Here is a 20,008-nt window from a genome sequence, read left to right on the forward strand (position 1 = left end):
AGGTCCCGAGCGAACGCGTCTGTCCTGCTGCCAGCCAGAACTGCGACAAAGAGCCGAGTGATGAGGGCAGAGCGGGAAGGCAAGGAAATCACACAAATGGCATGAGTCATTAGATCAATAGATTAAAAGACCTCTTAGAGCCTTCTGTCCAGGCCAGCATAAGGTCATTCATTCCCAGCTCGCTCCCTGGGGCTCTGCCCTGCGTGTCTGGACTCTCATCACTTCCACTCCGGAGACGATGCTGCGGCCCCGCACTCCTCCGAGCCTGGCTGCCCTCCTCGGAGCCCGGCCTGAACCCTCCCTCCCTTATCTCCGCTCACCGCCCGTGCCCCTCGCAATGAACAGCCCAAGGATTTCACAGCCGGGCTATTCAGAGAATCACAGAGTCAACCAGGTTGGAAGAGCCCTCTGGGCTCATCGAGTCCAACCATTGCCCTGACACCACCATGGCAACTAGACCAGGGCACTAAGTGCCATGGCCAGGCTTTTCTTAAACCCCTCCAGAGATGGTGACTCCACCACCTCCCTGGACAGCCCTTTCCAATGGCTAATGACCCTTGCTGAGAAGAAATGCTTCCTAATGTCCAACCTGAACCTCCTCTGGTGAAGCTTGAGTCTGTGTCCTCTTGTCCTATCGCTGGTTGCCCGGGAGAAGAGGTCGACTCCCACCCCGCTACAACCTCCCTTCAAGTAGTTGTAGACTGCACTAAGGTCACCTCTGAGCCTCCTCTTCTCCAGCTAGAAGTCCTCAGCCCATACAGACTCTCAGGGCTGAGCCTAGGGCAAAGACTGACCAGTTTATCACATATTCCTTCCCATAAAAGCCCCAAACCAGAGCTATGGCATTTTTGGTTGATTATTTTGGTTTTTTTATTTAACAGATGAAACACAAACCCACAACCACACATGATGAGAAGCCCCACAGTTCTCCTGGCAAAGCTAGGTTGTTAACCTCACAGAATCACAGAATCAATCAGGCTGGAACAGCCCTCTGGGATCATCGAGTCCAACCATTGCCCTGACACCACCATGGCAACTAGACCAGGGCACTAAGTGCCAACCTGAATCTCATAGATAAATTCTCAGTGGCAGTAAAAAAACCACCAAACCTTTTATTCCTCCAGAGTTTCAGCTGGAGGTTGCATTGGTCAAAGCTGCTGTATGCGTCAGGCTAGAAGATCGGGTAGTTCCTTCTAACCTGAAACTCAGTGGAGCATCTTTATTTTAAGAAATGATAGTGTCAAAGTAGGTTCTCCTGCATCGACAAAAGCCTTAACCCAACAACCACCACCCTGACCCATTTAAACACCAGGTTGACCAAAGCAGAAACAACTTCTACAAAACCTGGGGTTCAGTTCTGCAAAAGCAGAGACCTCCACAAGTCCTGGCAGTGATCGTCCCCGGGGAGCAACGTGCTCTCCTCAAACTCATGAACAACATCATTGGTTGTTCACTGGCTGAACAACCCACATCTTAAAACACGAAACAAGGCCACGTCAGACCAGCTTCCCCATCCCATTCCTAATATCTGCTTCTCAAAGCTCACTCTCAGTGGGGTTTGGTTTCCAAAAGTGCAGAGAAAAGAGTTCAAACAAAAAAGCCCAGTAAACCCCACCACTTCTTCAGAGAGAGCCTATGCGTGGTGTCCTCCTGACAACGCCTTGCTCTGCACCAGTGGTGGCAAATATCTGTGGTTTCTGGTACCAACTCTACTACACATCACAGCTCACTGTCACCGGTACCGTTCTCATCTCTTCCAAAGCCAAACTTGGTCCAATGTCATGATCACCTACAAATTTGTGATCACCCATGACCTATTACCTCCACAGATGCCTCCTGGGTGTAACAGAGCCACAGTACCTGTGTCTAAAAGCAGAGGAGCAGGAAAGGTCCCTAACCCTGATGTTCCACAAGACCATCCTGCTGGACTGGGTTGACTTTTGACCAGTTCCTCTTCCCATGCCCCTGCACACCAGCACAACCTCCAGCATCCAAACTTCTCATTCTGGGCTGTGAAGCACATCCCCAGCCTGCAGGTCCCCACGTTGCTGTTTCTTCTGTCCCTTCAGCCCCTCAACACCAATGAGATGAGTTTTGAAACATCATTTATCACCCTTCTCTCCTCACTACACAGAATCACAGAAACAATGAGGTTGGAAGAGACCTCTGGGCTCATCGAGTCCAACCATTGCCCTGACACCACCATGGCAACTAGACCAGGGCACTAAGTGCCATGGCCAGGCTTTTCTTAAACCCCTCCAGAGATGGTGACTCCACCACCTCCCTGGGCAGCCCGTTCCACTATGCTGCATGTGAAAACTCATCACCATCCACCTCTCCATTCCAACACCTCTTAACAAAGACGGATTTAAAACAGACAGGAGAGTGAGGAGATGGTCAGGAGTCCTCCTACTACTCTTCCCTACCCAGAACTTCTCATTGCCCTCAGATTTTGATTTGGATGGGACCTCATCAGGGAAAAGACCATTTCTGTTCCTATTTCGAGCGGAGCATTATCAGCGAGCAGCCAACTGTGAAATGATTTGATGGCCCTTACAACACACAGTTTTTAAGTTCTTGCTTTACTTAAGCAGGTGTTTCATTTCCAATAAAGCCAACGCACACGGTTTAGTGCTTTATTGAATCCATGTCCATAACCATCGCTTGTCATAACAGAAGAGATAAGCCAAGATCAAGCAGGCTGATAAGTTGGTTTGTTTCCTGTTTACCTACATTCCCAGCACTCAGCTGGATTAAAAGTCAGAAATGATTGTTGTTGATTAATAAGTATTGTCAGACACAAACTAAATGAATCTTCATATTCCAAATTAAGCTGAATGTACTCTTTGTATTACGTCCACTTCTCAAGCAAGAGCGGCTCAGCACGCTCTATGGTCCTTGCCACCAAAGCAGACAGACAGCTTGCAGGAATGAGGCCTCCAACTCTTTTGGAAGCCCTCCCTGTGTCTTCCCCAACTCCTGTCCCATGCCCACACCCATGCCCTCTGCATTGTCTCACAGAATCCCAGAATCAATGAGGTTGGAAGAGCCCTCTGGGCTCATCGAGTCCAACCATTGCCCTGACACCACCATGGCAACTAGACCAGGGCACTAAGTGCCATGGCCAGGCTTTTCTTCAACCCCTCCAGAGATGGTGACTCCACCACCTCCCTGGGCAGCCCCTTCCAATGGCTAATGACCCTTGCTGAGAAGAAATGCTTCCTAATGTCCAACCTGAACCTCCCCTGGCCAAGCTTGAGGCTGTGTCCTCTTGTCCTATCGCTAGTGTTCGTTCTCTTTCCACAACAAATCTGGCACCTCTCTCCCCAGCCCCGCTCCCACGTCTCCCCTTCGCCATTTCGAGTAACTGCACCCAAACAGCCAAAGTTCAGCGAGATAAGTGCTGGACCCTGTGTATCACATTACAGTTTCCCTGGGGAAGGAAGCCTTTCATTCAAACATGCCTTGAACACGCTCCAGGGTGTGCTGGGTGGGGAGCACAGGGTCCTGGGCTGACCAGATCATCCGCCACATCAGACAGAAGATGTCCTCTGCTCTGCGGGGGAAACGGTGCCAATGGGAGAAGGAAGGTCTGGAGGATAAGCAAGGCTATGCCAAAGTGTGTCAGTCAGGAGGACTAAGAGGGTATATCCATGAAACTATAAGTTGGAGCCATTGGATACCAAGTGTGGTGCCCAACGCAATCCACCCCCTACGTCTACGAGCACCGCTTTCCCCCTTGCACCCTGCACCTCCCCTGCTGATCTGACACCGCCTCATCCCTCTCTGCCCATCCCCAGCTCTGGTATCTGCCTGGAAAGCGCCAAGGAGGCCATGGTATGGGTTCCCTCTCCTGAAGGATGCTCCTCCATGAGCTGATGCACGGGAGGGGCATCCGGCAAGCACCAGCTCGGGCCCAAAAGCCACAAGGCTGTTCCTGTTTGTGTCCCCAGTCACAGCTGCTCCCCTGTCCTCTGGCAACACACGCGCTGGTTAATCATTCCTCAGACACATTTAGCTTACGGGGGTTCTTATCAGAGGGTGCAAAGTCCAAGTCCAATCAGCAACGCTAGTGGAAAGAGGCAAGGGGGTTACCCAGCAAGCTCTGCAGGAGCGATGCCATCCCCGGGCAGAGATACACCGGAGGGACACCAAGCCGTGGTCTAGGACCCCGTCCAGGCAGACACCTGCAGCATTGCTGTGGGCCAGGGGTCCGCTGGCCACAGCCTGGCACCCTCCTAGCACAGCTCCAGCTCCGGGTCATGCAGGTCTTGTCTCAGCAAGAGGAATCCGCATGGATTCTCCAACCAGAAGAGGGCAAACACAGCAGGGGCTCGCAGAATCATAGAATGGTTTGGGTTGGGAGGGACCTTAAAGATTATCCAGTTCCAACCCCCCTGCCACGGGCAGGGACACATTCCACCAGACCAGGTTGCTCCCAGCCCCATCCAACCTGCCCTTGAACACTGCCAGGCAAGGGGCAGCCACAGCTTCTCTGGGCAATCTGGGCCAGTGTCTCACCACCCTCACAGCAAAGAATTTCTTCCTAAGATCTCATCTCAATCTCCCCTCCTTCAGTTTAAAACCATTCCCCCTCGTCCTGTCACTCCATGCCCTTGTGAAAAGCCCCTCTCCCGCTTTCCAGCTCATCTCTCTTCTTCGAAAGGCCTCTTCTGGTTTTATTTCTCACTACGTGACCGTGCGTAGAGAATGGGGAGAGAGCAGAAAGACAAAAGCAGACCACAGAGCTGTGACAGGAGGCCGCAAGCCCATGGGGACAGCGACTTCAGGTGGGGCTGCACCTCTCACAGAATCCCAGAATCAGTCAGGTTGGAAGAGCCCTCTGGGCTCATCGAGTCCAACCATTGCCCTGACACCACCATGGCAACTAGACCAGGGCACTAAGTGCCATGGCCAGGCTTTTCTTAAACCCCTCCAGAGATGGTGACTCCACCACCTCCCTGGGCAGCCCCTTCCAATGGCTAATGACCCTTGCTGAGAAGAAATGCTTCCTAATGTCCAACCTGCCCAGCTCTCTCCGGGCTGACTGTGCCCAGGAGCCAGTTTATCCCATGGTTATCACAGCTGGTGACATGGCAGCAGGGATGGCCCTGGCCCCAGAAGGTCAACCCTAGGGAATGCTTTGCTCGAGCAGAAAAGGGTGAGGGAGAAGATTGGGAAGAACCCAATCAAGGCTCCTTCTTGACCCATACCCTGGCAGGCAGCAGCCCTTGAGCAACCCCAGCCCAGGCGCGGGGAGCAGGCGGGTCAGTCGGATCTCTGAGTCACCAACGTGCCCGTTTCCACCAGCCTGGTCACACCTCCAGCACGACTCCCCCCTCTAACCCACCCCGACAGCCACCTCTCCGTGCTACCTCCTCCCAAACCCTCTCTCCTGGTCGGTGGCCAGGCATGGCTCCCAGGACACCAACCTGGGGAGGATACATTAACCAGAACACGGGCAAAGTACCTCGCTGGGTCCCCGCCGGAGCCTCTGCGGGCGTGTGCTCACGTCGCTCTTTCTGAATCACAACCCACCCCTTATCAGATGCCTTCAGGGATCCACCCTCCCACCAAGAGCTCTCTGGCCCTGCTCCACCTGGATGTCTCCTGTCCTTTTCCCATCCAGGATAAAGGAGTTTTGGGGGAAGTGGGAAGAGAAGGCAGAGCCCAGAGAAGCACCAGCTCACTCATGAGACCATTTTAAACATTTTGCTATGAGGGTGGTGAGACCCTGGCCCAGGTTGCCCAGAGAAGCTGTGGCTGCCCCCTCCCTGGCAGTGTTCAAGGGCAGGTTGGATGGGGCTGGGAGCAACCTGGTCTGGTGGAAGGTGTCCCTGCCTGTGGCAGGGGGTTGGAACTGGATGATCTTTAAGGTCCCTTCCAACCCAAACCAGTCTGTGATTCTATGATTCTAAGCGCTTTGGCTGAAGACTCAGGGAACCTCCTGCTGCTGGTCCTGCTGGGATGGAGGTGGCAGCTTCCCCCTGTGCCCAGAAAAGCTTCTCCCTTCAGCCCAGCGCTGCAGATCGCTGGGAATAAGCTCAAGGGAAGGTTTTTCTCTCTTCCCTCCTCTGCTTCAGCCCTAGGATGGAGTTGGGTTCACCAGCAGCCTCACGTTACCTGCTCTTGTCAAGGGCACATGCTGATCAGAGACAGACACCAAAGGTTGGGTGGGCAGGGGAAGCTGGGAACAGAGGGCAGAGAGAGGAGGACCCGAAAACAACCACGCTGGAAAGAGAGATGGAGAGGCAGAGGGGAAGGGTTGGGGGATCCGTGCTGTTACCTGCTCGGATCCAGCGCATCCTGAGCATGGTGCGAGCCCACGTCAAGCTCCCGCCGCGTCCCTGCTCTCCCCCTCTGGCATCCTGCTGCCCGGCCCAGCTTGGCGAGGTCCCGGGGGCTGCTGCCTCCTCGTTTTTCTGTTCCCTCCGGGAAGAGTGGGAGGGCCAGGGAGGAGGCTGGGAGGCTGCTGCTGCCTGCTGGGATTTGGGTCTGCGAGGGGATTACCAGGAGGGATGGTCATGTGTTTGTGCTGTACCAGGTTCCCCAGGACCACTCTTGTCACGGGCTGCCTCCGCCCGGCAAAGCACCCTGCACAAAGCCTCTTACTTCCCCCACGGCACCAGCCAGGCCCTGGAGAGGCTGTCACACCGCAAAGCCACCAGCCAGGCTGTCACACCAAAAAGCCACCAGCCAGGCTGCCACACCACAAAGCCACCAGCGCCGCTCCTCCCAGGAGCCGGCTCGAGGCACGATGCTCCCGCAGCAAAGATCACACTGAGCTGTTCGCACGGAGCCCCGGATTCCCCCCCAGCTTTTCCTTCTTGATGCATCAAACAGCTCCACGGACACGGCGCAGGACAGGCCCTCGCCAGATGTCCTCCTGCCCTTTCTGCTCCCAGTGTTTTCAGCCACCGGTCTCCCCTCCGCACCCCCAAGCAGCCAGGAAGGACTCCAGAGCAGCCCCTCGTTTCTCTGCGACTCTTTTTCACAACCCTCCAACCTCCTGCACACAGGGAGGTGGTGGAGTCACCATCTCTGGAGGCGTTTAAGAAAAGCCTGGACATGGCACTTAGTGCCCTGGTCTAGTTGCCATGGTGGTGTCAGGGCAATGGTTGGACTCGATGAGCCCAGAGGGCTCTTCCAACCTCATTGATTCTGTGATTCTGTGAACTGAAAGTGCCAACCCCCAGCGAGATGTAACTCACAGGTGGGGTCACCAGCACTGCCACCAGCCAGAGCCCTTCCAGCCCAGACGCTCCATCCCACCTTGAGGTGCTGGCCACCTCTGAAGGGAAACCATTATTCCTCTTCCCTTAAGCTTGTGGCTTCGCTGTTTTACACCAGTGAAAGCTTTACCTGTGAAGTCCTTCTCCGCTCGTTCCCTTCCTCCTGCAGACACACAGAGACTCAACCCTTAGGACATGGTGACATAGAATCATAGAATCACAGACTGGTTTGGGTTGGAAGGAACCTTAAAGCCCATCCAGCTCCAACCCCCTGCCATGGGCAGGGACACCTTCCACCAGACCATGTTGCTCCAAGCCCCATCCAACCTGCCCTTGAACCCTGCCAGGGAGGGCGCACCCACAGCTTCTCTGGGCAGCCTGGGCCAGGGTCTCACCACCCTCACAGTCAAGAATTTCTTCCTAAGATCTCATCTCAATCTCCCCTCTTTCAGTTTAAAACCGTTCTCCCTCGTCCTGTCACTCCATGCCCTTGTAGTGACATGACCCAGCCCACCACAGCATGGTGACAAAGTGCAAACCAGGGAGAGCTCTGGGTTCAGCTCTCCACCTCAGCCCCATCATTTCCTATCTCTTCATCCAAGGAAAACGGGGCAATGGCCCAGACCTCTCCCTGCAGGGCTGCAAGGTGGCATTTCCTCCTACTCACACACATCAAGTGCTCCACAAGACACACTAAAAATCACCGAGAAAGTAACCGATACCATGAGCACACGCTCCTACGGGCAAAACCAGTCCCATGTCCAGGCTTTTCTTAAACCCTTCCAGAGATGGTGACTCCACCACCTCCCTGGGCAGCCCCTTCCAATGGCTAATGACCCTTGCTGAGAAGAAATGCTTCCTGATGTCCAACCTGAACCTCCCCTGGCCAAGCTTGAGGCTGTGTCCTCTTGTCCTGTCGCTAGTTGCCTGGAGAAGAGGCCGACTAACTAAAGAGCTGCCTCATTTCACGTGCCCTCACTGAAATCTGGCCCTTTCTGTTTAACCAACTACAGTTCAACCCCAAATCCCCCAAACTTTTACTGCTGGCTCTTCTTTCTCCATGTCTGGCCCTGTCCCTGTCCAGCCATCTGCTGAGCCGCCCACTCCCCTGCCCCCCCGAGCCCCGCTCTGCACATCTTTCCCCATATACATTCTTTAACCACCTCTTATCTCATAAATTAGCCGAGAGAGAGAGGGATCCCGAATAGCTGAGCTCTGTCGTAACTGTTTCCCTTACGCGAGGGGTAGGCAGGGAGGAAGGGAAGGTTTCTAGCAGGATGCCAGCCAAGGGTCAGACGCTTTCAACTCCCTCCTTTTCCTTTGATACAAAACACAAACGCTCTGGGTAGACACTCCCAACGCTATGGAGAGACCAAAGGGAGCTCCTTTACCTCTGCTGCCAGCATCCCACGCTCTCTGCCTCCCAGCCATCTGCCCGAGCTCTCCTCGGCAGGATGGTCCTGGGCACCACCGAGCACATCGACCAGCTGTGCTAAAACAAACCAGGCCAGCGATGACCTTCCTGACACCCTCTGTACTCGGCACTGGTGAGGCCGTACCTCGAATACCGTGTCCAGTTCTGGGCCCTGCACTTCAAGAAAGATGTTGAGGTGTTGGAGCGAGTGCAGGGGAGGGCGACCAAGCTGGGGAAGGGTCTGGAGGGTCTGACCTCCGAGGAACGGCTGAGGGAGCTGGGGGTGTTTAGACTGGAGAAGAGGAGGCTCAGAGGTGACCTTAGTGCAGTCTACAACTACCTGAAGGGAGGTTGGAGCGCAGTGGGAGTCGGCCTCTTCTCCCAGGCAACCAGCGATAGAACAAGAGGACACAGCCTCAAGCTTGGCCAGGGGAGGGTCAGGTTGGACATCAGGAAGCATTTCTTCTCAGCAAGGGTCATTAGCCATTGGAAGGGGCTGCCCAGGGAGGTGGTGGAGTCACCATCTCTGGAGGGGTTTAAGAAAAGCCTGGCCATGGCACTTAGTGCCCTGGTCTAGTTGCCATGGTGGTGTCAGGGCAATGGTTGGACTCGATGATCCCAGAGGGCTCTTCCAACCTCATTGATTCTGTGATTCTGTGACACAGGACAGACCCACGCTCGGAGGCCATTCTCCCAGCCAGACCCGCTCTCACAGCACCTTCACATCTCGGGGGGGTGTGAAGTTCTGCCCGATCCATCTCTCAGAGAGCGCAGACGCTTTTCCCTCCCCCCTTCCCACACCCCAGAGCAAAGCCCGAGACTTTTCCCATCATTCTTCTGCTTCTCCATCCTCATGTGTCTCAGATCTCCCTCTCAAAGAGCAGACAACCCCCCTCTGGGGAAATAAGGATATCCTGGGAGCCCTCTTTGTGAAAATAAAGGTCTGTCTCAATTGGAGGTGGGCAATTGGACCTGAGATCTTGGGAGCCCTCGCTTGAGCCAGGCAAACGCCGGGATTTGGACTCGGCACAGACACCAACTCTCTCACACCCCTCAGCCAGCACAGCCCCCAAGAGTCTGCAGGGACAGAGCAGCTAATCCTCGTCCGACGCTCTGAAATACCGAGCGCTGAGGGATTACTCTTAAACATAGTGGGATTGCTCACGGCAGGCTCAGATCCCGTGCACACCAGAGTCAGGCAGGGGAAAGGGAATTCCCAAATTACAGCAGGGTTTTCAGCACGCAAGAAGAAATCCCTTCAGCGTAAAATCTCTACTTGAGAAGAAAAAAATATTTCACTGTAAGAGAACGATATGGTTTGAACATGTGTCCCCCCCAGGAAGGGAATCAGCGGACACCTCTTAAAGAAGTGACGGGGCAGCGAGGAATCACTTCTACTGATGAATTTATTCCTGTAATTAATGAACTCTAGCAGATCTATTGTTCACCACTATACTACATATCCAGAAACTTCATTAATTCTTCAGGACAGCGAAATTCCAGGGCAAATCCGACCCCGTGCTGCAAAGCCAGCAATTTAAGGCACTGACCTTTGTGGTAAAACCTTCTCCTCTTCCCCCCCTGACCCTCAAACGCTGCGTTGTAACAGATGCTTTAACACCACGCCAAAGGGATCCGGCTGCCCAAAGGGAATGAACGGCTGTGTTGGGCTCTACAAAAAAATTGAGCTCAGAGAAGTTCTAAAAAGGAAGGTGTTTGAGACAGCAAGTAGCAGAGGCTGAGAAATATCCTTCAGCCCCAGTTCCTCTCAGTTTTCACAGGGACAAGGTGGTTTTAATTCAAAAGAGGGAAAGAGAGAGGAAGACAGAAAGAAGGAGAAAGAGACAAAAAGAAAAAGATAAAGGAGGAAAAAGGGAGGAAGAATCCCAGAACGGTTGAAGTTGGCAGGGGCCTCTTGAGGTCACCTCGTCCTGCTCAAGCAGGATCACCCACAGCACCCAGAAAGACACAACAAGACAAAGAAACCTTCCACCCTATATAAAGATGCTCTGGGGGAGAGAGATTCCACTTCCACAAACAAAGAGCCAGCCAGCTGAAGTCTGACGCCTGTAAATCCCGTCGGGGTGCTGAGCCAGGGCTGTGCAGGATGCCCGGGAGGTGCTCAGTGCCCCAAGGACAGGAGGCGGGTGGGCAGGATTTAGGAGATTGGTCCAAGTGAAACCCCGAAAACAAAACGAGCCCCCCTGAAGGCTGAGGAGAACACAGGCTGGGAGCACATGATAAGAGCCCACGCTAATCCTGTCGCTCCCGGGAATCCAGAACCACGGCTGGAACAAACAGGGGATGCTGCTTCTTCCTTTGAAGAAGAGGAGATGCGTTACTGGGGCATCGCATGGATGCCAGGAGAGAGGAAAGGGACAAGTAAGCAGCTTGAGCCTCCGTTCACTCCTGAGAGCATCTTCGCTTTCCTCCCCACGTTAAGCCTTTCCACCAGCCAAGGAGGCAGAAGGGACGCCGTCCTCCTACCCCAACCACCTCAGAAGGGACACTTGTCCTCCTACCCCAACCGCCCCAGAAGGGACACTGTCCTCCCACCCCAGAAGGGACACTGTCCTCCCACCCCAACTGCCCCAGAAAGGACACCGTCCTCCCACCCCAACTGCCCCAGAAAGGACACCGTCCCCCCACCCCAACCACCCCAGAAGGGACACTGTCCCCCCACTCCAACCACCCCAGAAGGGACACAGTCTTCCCACCCCAACCACCCCAGAAGGGACACCGTCCTCCCGCTCCAGAAGGGACACTGTCCCCCCACCCCAACCGCCCCAGGCGATGCCAAGCGAGCAGCTCAGCAGAGCAGGCACCACGCTGCCCGAGCCCACCGCGGGCAAAGCACAGCACGAGGGCTCCGGGGGGGAATCCAAGCTCCAGAACCGACCCGTGCCCCCATCCTGCTCTCCACGGACCAGGGTCCACCCCAGCAGCCCCCAGCTCTGCCACTGGCAGCAGGACCCGTTGACGCAACGGAGCCTCGTGAGGACGGGCTCGTTGTTCCCCCTCGGCCCAAACCTCCGCCTGGCAAAGGGCCCGACGGAGAGCAAGGGGCACGGGGCGCAGCACCAGAGAGAAACAAAGACAACGAGTGAGAAAGAGAAGCAACAAGAGTCAACAAGGAAGAGTGAAGTGTCCCGACAAAGCCAGACCAGGGAGGAGAAACACCGAGCCGAGGGAGGAACAACAAAAGGCGTCAGGGTCCCAAGGCCTCCCCAGCCGCACAGTTCAGCCCTCCCAACTCCTCGATGCCACGAGCAACAACATTTCACCCCTGCTTGAGAGAGAGGTCAAATTCTCTTTACAACCACTTTTCCACCGTTGGTTTCAGTAAAAGCTGCCTTTGGTTAGCACAGATGGGAATAGAATCATAGAATCACAGACTGGTTTGGGTTGGGAGGGACCTTAAAGACCATCCAGTTCCAACCCCCTGCCACGGGCAGGGACACCTTCCACCAGACCACGTTGCTCCAAGCCCCATCCAACCTGGCCTTGAACACTGCCAGGGAGGGGGCAGCCACAGCTCTGGGCAACCTGGGCCAGGGTCTCACCACCCTCACAGCAAAGAATTTCTTCCCAATATCTCATCTCAATCTCCCCTCTTTCAGTTTAAAACCATTCCCCCTCATCCTGTCACTCCATGCCCTTGTAAAAAGCCCCTCTCCAACTTTCCTGTAGCCCCTTCAGGTACTGGAAGGTGCTAGAAGGTCTCCCCAGAGCCTTCTCTTCTCCAGGCTGAACAGCCCCAACTCTCTCAGTTGGAAGGAGATTGATCCCCAGACACGTGGTACCCAAAAGGGTCCAGGCTCTGGCTGGTGTAGGGACACCGCTGCTGTAGGACCAGCCATCTTCTAGAGCAAAGAGGAGCGAGTTCCCCAGCGAAGCACACAGTGGCGAGCCTGCTGCCAACCCACTGTGCCCAGCGGCCACGGCTCGGGGGACGGGCAGAGAGGCTGCCGGTCCCGAGGCCAGCACAGAGGGTGGCCAGGAGCTTGGCCCTGTGGCCACGTCTGCGATCCATATGCCAGAGCTACTGCCAGGAGCCTGCACCTGCCCGAGGGCTGGTGAGGGCCACCCCGGTGTCCTGGCTGGGGTGATGGCAGTGTGGCTCCGGAGGGGATTCCTCCCTGTGAGGGTGGTGAGACCCTGGCCCAGGTTGCCCAGGGAAGATGTGGATGAACACCTCCAGGGAGGGGGCAAGGCTAGGCTGGATGGGGCTTGGAGCAACCTGGTCTGGTGGAAGGTGTCCCTGCCCATGGCAGGGGGTTGGAGCTGGATGGTCTTTAAGTTCCCTCCCAACCCAAACCAGTCTGTGACTCCATGTCTCCCCAACCCTCGGCGTGCCGCCACCTCCAGCTCGGGACCCCCCGACGTGCCCGTGGAGCACCGGCGGCTGCCCACGGGCACCCGGATTGTGCCCACGGGGACCGTGCCACTCTGGGCCCTGCCCTTGGGGGACCCCCCCTTACCTTCAAAGAACCGCTGCAGAGCCTCCGTCTCGTCCACCACCTCCATGGCTGTGCCATGCACCGGCCGGGCTAATGTCCGCGCCCGCCGCGGGCGGGGGGCATCCCCCGGGCCGCCCCCTCAGCGCCCCGCGCCGCCGCCGCCGCCCCCCAGCGCCGGGCTCCCGGAGCCGCCACCGGCGCCCAGAGCGGCCGCCCGCTGCCCATCGGCCTCCGCCGCGCTCCGTCCCGCGCCCGGCCTGCCGCGGCCTGCTCCGCCCTCCGCCCGCCCCGCTCCTGGCCTGCCGCGGCCTGCTCCGCCCTCCGCTCCGCCTCCTCCTCCTCCCGCCGGCAGCGAGAGCCCGGCCCGGGACCCCCCCCAACACCTCCAGCCCTGACCCGGGACCCGGGGCTCCCCCCGACACCCCGCATCTCCACCCCAGCCCAGGACCCCCCCCCCCCGACACCCCACACCTCCACCTGGGACTCCCCCCGACACCCCGCACCTCCACCCTGACCTGGGACCCCCCCCAACACCCGACCCCTCCACCCCTGCCCTCCCCACACCCCACATTCCCCCACCCCAGATGATGGTTATTTTTTAACACCCCCAGCACAACCCCACTCTCAATCCAACCCTAAATCACCCCTAAAAATTCCTCCTTCCAGCACTGGGGGAAGGGGACGGGACAGTTGTTTTTTCTTCCCCAGATGTGCCCACAATCAATAATAATGCCTCAACCCAAAAAAAAATCATAAATAACAGTACAGTATCTAAATGAAGTTACAGTGATGTGACCACAGTTAACCAAACGCCGAGCCCCTGCCAGCCCCACACTGTGGGGCCATTCTCTGCGGGGCAGATAAAGCGCACAATGAGGTTTTGTCCGTCCCCACAAACCAAGTCAGAAGGGCAGATTCTCTTAGATATATAAATATATTTTTCTCGCTCCCACAGCTGTGCAGTGACCAATTCTTCTCTGGGGAGGGGAGGGGGGGGCTGAGGTTTGGGGATAGTAATAGGTCTATTATTTCAGGGATGGAGAGAAAGAGCTCAACAGCCCTTTTTTCTTCTCTCTCTCTCCCCCTCTCTCTTTCCATTAAGACAATTGTTATTCTCTGGTACCCCACGCCCCTTGTTCACCTCCCCCAGCTTCAGGCACAAGCTGCGTGGGAAGAAAGCACAAATGTTTAGGCCCAGTCTGTGTTAGGTTAGACCCCAGACCTAAACACTCCTGCTGAGGATTCAAGCCCCGACTCTCACTCCCAGCAGCACAATATCTCTGGTCAGCAAGAGCTTCCTGCATGAAGATGTCAGGAATGGAGCTCTGAACACCCAGGTTGCGCTTGAGACCCCAGCAGAAGACGTTCATGGGCATGTACAGGACCGGAGCATCCAGCACGTCCAGGACAGCCTCCCCCTTTGAGCCTCTGATCGCTCCCAGCCAGGTCATAGAATCACAGACTGGTTTGGGTTGGGAGGGACCTTGAAGACCATCCAGTTCCAACCCCCTGCCACAGGCAGGGACACCTTCCACCAGACCAGGTTACTCCAAGCCCCATCCAACCTGGCCTTACCCCCTCCCTGGAGGTGTTCATCCACAGCTTCTCTGGGCAACCTGGGCCAGTGTGTCACCACCCTCACAGCAAAGAATTTCTTCCTAATATCTCATCTCAATCTCCCCTCTTTCAGTTTAAAACCATTCCCCCTCGTCCTGTCACTACTTGCCCTTGTAAAAAGCCCCCCTCCAGCTTTCCTGTAGCCCCTTCAGGCACTGGAAGGTGCTAGAAGGTCTCCCTGGAGCCTTCTCTTCTCCAGGCTGAACAGCCCCAGCTCTCTCAGCCTGTCTCCAGAGCAGAGGGGCTCCAGCCCTCGGATCATCTCCATGGCCTCCTCTGGACTCGCTCCAACAGCTCCATGTCCTTCTGTTGGGGGCCCCAGGTCACGCTTGCAGAACCTCCCCTGTGCTCCCTGCCAGTTCGCTGTGACACTGCCCACCCCTAAGTCTTCCTCTTGTGCCATCGGGGCATCACCAACGCGCCTCTCGGGGACAGCTAATAAATCAGAGGAGTGGCAGGAGGGAGCTGGAGCTTGAAGCACAATAAAACAACAAGGGAAGGCCAAGGCTATTCCGGGTCACTTCACTGGGGACTGTCAAAGCCAGCGAGAGAACCTGTAAACAGGCCAAGCTGGCAGAGGAACGAGTCCCAGCCTGTTATGGCGCTGGACCCTAAAGCTGGGTCCAAAGATGATCAAATTATTTGCAAGGCAAATGACCCTGAGACCGATCTGCCTCGGATTTGTGACCCTCTGGAGCGATGCGTTGGTCTTTGCCTGGGATTTCCCCCCCCTGAGGTGTGAACTCCTGCGCAGCAGCTCATTTAAAACACAACTGTGACATCTCTCTCCTTTCCTCAGCAGCCCTTCCCGTGACACGGCGCGGACCAGCCAGCCCTCCCAGCCCCAGAGAGCCACGCAGCCCACTAACGAGACAGAAAAAACCCTTGGAGAGCAACCCACTAACGATGCAAACCCTGGGAGAGCTGCTGCCACCCCCAGCAAACCCTGATAAATACTCCAAGTCACAGAATCAACCAGGTTGGAAGAGCCCTCTGGGCTCATCGAGTCCAACCATTGCCCTGACACCACCATGGCAACTAGACCAGGGCACTAAGTGCCATGGCCAGGCTTTTCTTAAACCCCTCCAGAGATGGTGACCCCACCACCTCCCTGGGCAGCCTGTTCCAACATCTAATGACCCTTGCTGAGAAGAAATGTGTCCCCCCTGTTCCCTGTGGCTCTCCCCCTCACACACACGCTCCCTTCCTTGCTTCCCCCGGTCACGCTCTCCCCAGCCCATGAGGCTGGTCCGGAGCCGGAGCCAAGAAGTAGGTGGAGGGATATTACTCATGGAAGGTGCGGCTGTTGCTCCCTCCAGCGCTAAATTTCAAAGTCCAGCTTAAAACAAAAAAAAAATATCCAGCAGTTCCCCTCAGCCCGTCCCTCCCCACAACCCGACCCCCCGTCGGGCTTCTCAGGCACCGCTGGAAGGGTTTTTAGTCTCTTTTTATCCTCCGCACTGAGCACAGAATCAGTGAGGTTGGAAGAGCCCTCTGGGCTCATTGAGTCCAACCATTGCCCTCACACCACCACGGCAACTAGACCAGGGCACTAAGTGCCATGGCCAGGCTTTTCTTAAACCCCTCCACAGATGGGGACTCCACCACCTCCCTGGGCAGCCCCTTCCAATGGCTAATGACCCTTGCTGAGAAGAAATGCTTCCTAATGTCCAACCTGACCCTCCCCTGGCCAAGCTTGAGGCTGTGTCCTCTTGTCCTATCGCTGGTTGCCTGGGAGAAGAGGCCGACTCCCACTGCGCTACAACCTCCCTTCAGGTAGTTGTAGACTGCACTAAGGTCACCAAGACCTTATTGCACAGACACCTCCATCCACGTACAAGGCCACAGGCACATGCCCTTCAGGCAGCAGAACCATCGACCTGGCTCACGTGGGGTTCAGCTGAGCAGGGCGGCTGGGTCAAGGGATGTAAGGTCATAGAATCACAGAATCGTTTTGGTTGGGAAGGACCTTTCAGATCATCGAGTCCAACCGTTAACCCAGCACTGCCAAGCCCACCACTAACCCATGTCCCTCAGTACCACACCTACACGGCTTTTAAATCCCTCCAGGGATGGGGACTCCACCTCTTCCCTGTGCAGCCTGTTCCAGTGCTTGACGTCCCTTTATGTGAAGAAATTTTTCCTGATCTCCAATCTAAATTCTACCTGAACTGCTGGCTGTGACCACGCCATCAGATGCCAGACAAGCTGCTGCGTGGCTGTGGGAGATGCTGAACACCTGGTATCTCATACTAAAGGTTTACACGTTACACACTCAGAGTGTGCATATATCTGTTTGTTTAGTCTATTAAGGCTGTCTCAGCTTTGATTCTGATCTAAAGACCACTTGAGTTACTAGAAACGTTGCTGAATTTGCAGTAAAAATCAATCTCTGCTCAGGGCTCGAGCCAGCTCCGCCTCAGGGACTGCCCAGGACTGGTGTTTCCCATGGTTTTCTGGCTGCACAGGAGGACAGAGAAACGTCTCTCCTTGACCCCTCTGTTGCTCTTGTCTGGTGTGACAATGCTTCGTTGAGCCAGCCAGTGAATTCAGCGTGATCACAGAGAGATCAACAACCTTCAAGTGAAGACTACGGCTTCAATGAGTAACGCCAGGGGAATGCAGTCAACGGCGGGTGCCAGCAAGCTGGCAACCAAGCTGCCTCTCATGCAACGCTGAGCTTGCACAACTCTACTCTCCCATGGCCACCTCTCCACCTCCCAGAACCTCTTCTACACCAACCAAGGCCACCAGAAAGTGAGGGCCCCTCTCCTGTCCAGCAGCAGGAGCAACAAGAAGCCATCGCTACTCATGGACAGACATAGTCATGATGCAGCTGGGCTGAGGTATGGAGAGGACTCTCCTCCTCAGGAGCGGGAAGGCCCATCAGGCAGTGACACTCCTGTCCTCTCTGCAAGGAGGTAGGTGAGCATGGCTTGTGTAGGGAGAGCTGGCAGAGCTCAGGGCTCTGCTTTCCAAAGGTGGCCTTCAATTCAATCCCAGAGCTCTTCCAAAACGCCTTCAGCATTCCCAGCAGCTCCAGCTGACTTCCACCAAACAAAACAGAGCAATTATGGATCTTAAAGCTAGACCACTGCAGCAATCCAAGTGCAGTATTTCTTCAGTTGTCTGAGCAGGAAGAATGAATTTAGCTCTCTGAAGAGCCCAGGATTCCCTCCATCCTAGAGCACCACAGAAAGAACCTCCTTTCCTGTTTTGCAAAACCCAACTGCTATTCTATACAGCGCTAAACTGGCAAGGCAATGGGCACAGAGGCCTTTGTGGGCATGATGGAGTATCAAAGCTGAGGAAGATGCCCTCAGAGAAGCCCCCAGAGATCAGTGCTCTATCAGCAGCACCAATCAGCTCATACAAGAGCACATCCCACACATGAGCACCTTGGTCTTCCAGGTGTGAACCAACAAACATGACCACAAGGGCCAATACGACAGCTGGGGCAGGCCACCAGAGCTTGGTCAGCCCAAGGAGGTCTGTCCTCACAGAGCTTTTCTCGGTGGTGGCCTGCTTCGACTGCAAGTGACATAGAATCATAGAATCACAGACTGGTTTGGGTTGGGAGGGACCTTAAAGCTCATCTAGTTCCAACCCCCTGCCACAGGCAGGGACACCTTCCACCAGACCAGGTTGCTCCAAGCCCCATCCAGCCTGGCCTTGAACACTGCCAGGGAGGGGGCAGCCACAGCTTCTCTGGGCAACCTGGGCCAGGGTCTCACCACCCTCACAGCAAAGAATTTCTTCCCAATATCTCATCTCAATCTCCCCTCTTTCAGTTTAAAACCGTTCCCCCTTGTCCTGTCACTCCATGCCCTAGTCAAAAGCCCCTCTCCAGCTTTCCTGTAGCCCCTTCAGGCACTGGAAGGTGCTAGAAGGTCTCCCTGGAGCCTTCTCTTCTCCAGGCTGAACAGCCCCAGCTCTCTCAGCCTGTCTCCAGAGCAGAGGGGCTCCAGCCTTTGAGCATCTTTGACTGCAAGCCTCCTTCGGTGACAGCCCACAGTCAGGGTAAGACAGCAGAAGATGGGATCTTGCCCTTCTCCAACACCCTGCACACACCCAAGGTAGCTCCCACACGGCTGGAGGCGGAAGCAGACCGCTGTGGGCTCATGCTGTTATCTCCTCTTGGCAAGAGGACTGCGCTGATAAATCTCTCGCTGGTTATTCATTAACTGCAAGAAGTTTGTTCCCAAGATGGAGAGAACACCACCATTGATTTAAAAAAAAAAAAATAATAAAGGAGTGTCATCAGCAAGGGACACCCGTTCTGGGAGACCTCTCCATCATGGGAGACCAGCAGAGTCAGAAGCACGGGGGGCTCAAACCAGCACTGCTGGGACGCAGAACAACTAGGGCAGGGGAGGAGCCTTTGCACAAACAAAGATTGGTCCAAAACTTTTAGGGCAGGTTGAAAAGGAGCTCCTACTGCACCCCACAGAGCTTGTGCCACCCACCTGAGGCCTTCCAGCAGTGAGACCCCTCCAGAGACCAGCCCCTCACATCTATTATTGCTTTTCTAACTGAAGTACAACTGAGCATCCTTGGAAAAACTGATCCCAGAATCAATGAGGTTGGAAGAGCCCTCTGGGATCATCGAGTCCAACCATTGCCCTGACACCACCATGGCAACTAGACCAGGGCACTAAGTGCCATGGCCAGCCTTTTCTTAAACCCCTCCAGAGATGGTGACTCCACCACCTCCCTGGACAGCCCCTTCCAATGCCTAATGACCCTTGCTGAGAAGAAATGCTTCCTCATGTCCAACCTGAACCTCCCCTGGTGAAGCTTGAGGCTGTGTCCACCTGTCCTGTCACTAGTTGCCTGGGAGAACCTAGTTTGTGTAATGCTGGTTTCCATTTACAAGCAATTAACAATTAGATCACAGCTTTAACTACTTATTTCCATTAGTTTTCACTCATTTTCTTTGCTTGCTTGGGAAGGCATCAGTCTGGCTTAACAAATTACTTGAGAAGTTGTTTTCTGGTGTAGTTCTGGACTCTTTACGGCCAATGGGTTGAAAACCACTTTTCTCAATAAGCTGGAAATTTCTCCTACAGCCACCAACATACCAAACAGTCTTCTTGGAAAGAGCAGCTACGTCCCTAGCTCCACTCAATAGCTCAGGCTTTTAATAGTAAACCAGGTTTTAAAGCACCATCCCCAGCGCCTGCTGTGTACACACTCATAGATTTTTCTCCTTAGTAACTGTATTAAACCAGTCACTCCTAAGCGTGGATTATTTTATGTTTATACAAGGGTAGTACCCAGAGTTT

General features: G+C 55.1%; 2 protein-coding genes across 4 annotated transcripts in view; both read right to left on the reverse strand.

Annotated features, from left to right (window-relative positions):
• MYRF (myelin regulatory factor) overlaps positions 1–13,173 on the reverse strand; it is a 54,805-nt gene extending 41,632 nt beyond the window's left edge. Inside the window, exon 1 of the mRNA XM_068399526.1 lies at positions 13,128–13,173. Coding sequence (XP_068255627.1) covers positions 13,128–13,173 — 46 coding nt within the window. The remainder of the gene's footprint in view (positions 1–13,127) is intronic.
• DAGLA (diacylglycerol lipase alpha) overlaps positions 1–20,008 on the reverse strand; it is a 106,511-nt gene that overhangs the window by 9,863 nt on the left and 76,640 nt on the right. The window lies entirely within an intron of this gene.

Source organism: Nyctibius grandis, chromosome 4, assembly GCF_013368605.1.
Source record: "Nyctibius grandis isolate bNycGra1 chromosome 4, bNycGra1.pri, whole genome shotgun sequence".
Taxonomy (NCBI): Eukaryota; Metazoa; Chordata; class Aves; order Nyctibiiformes; family Nyctibiidae; genus Nyctibius; species Nyctibius grandis.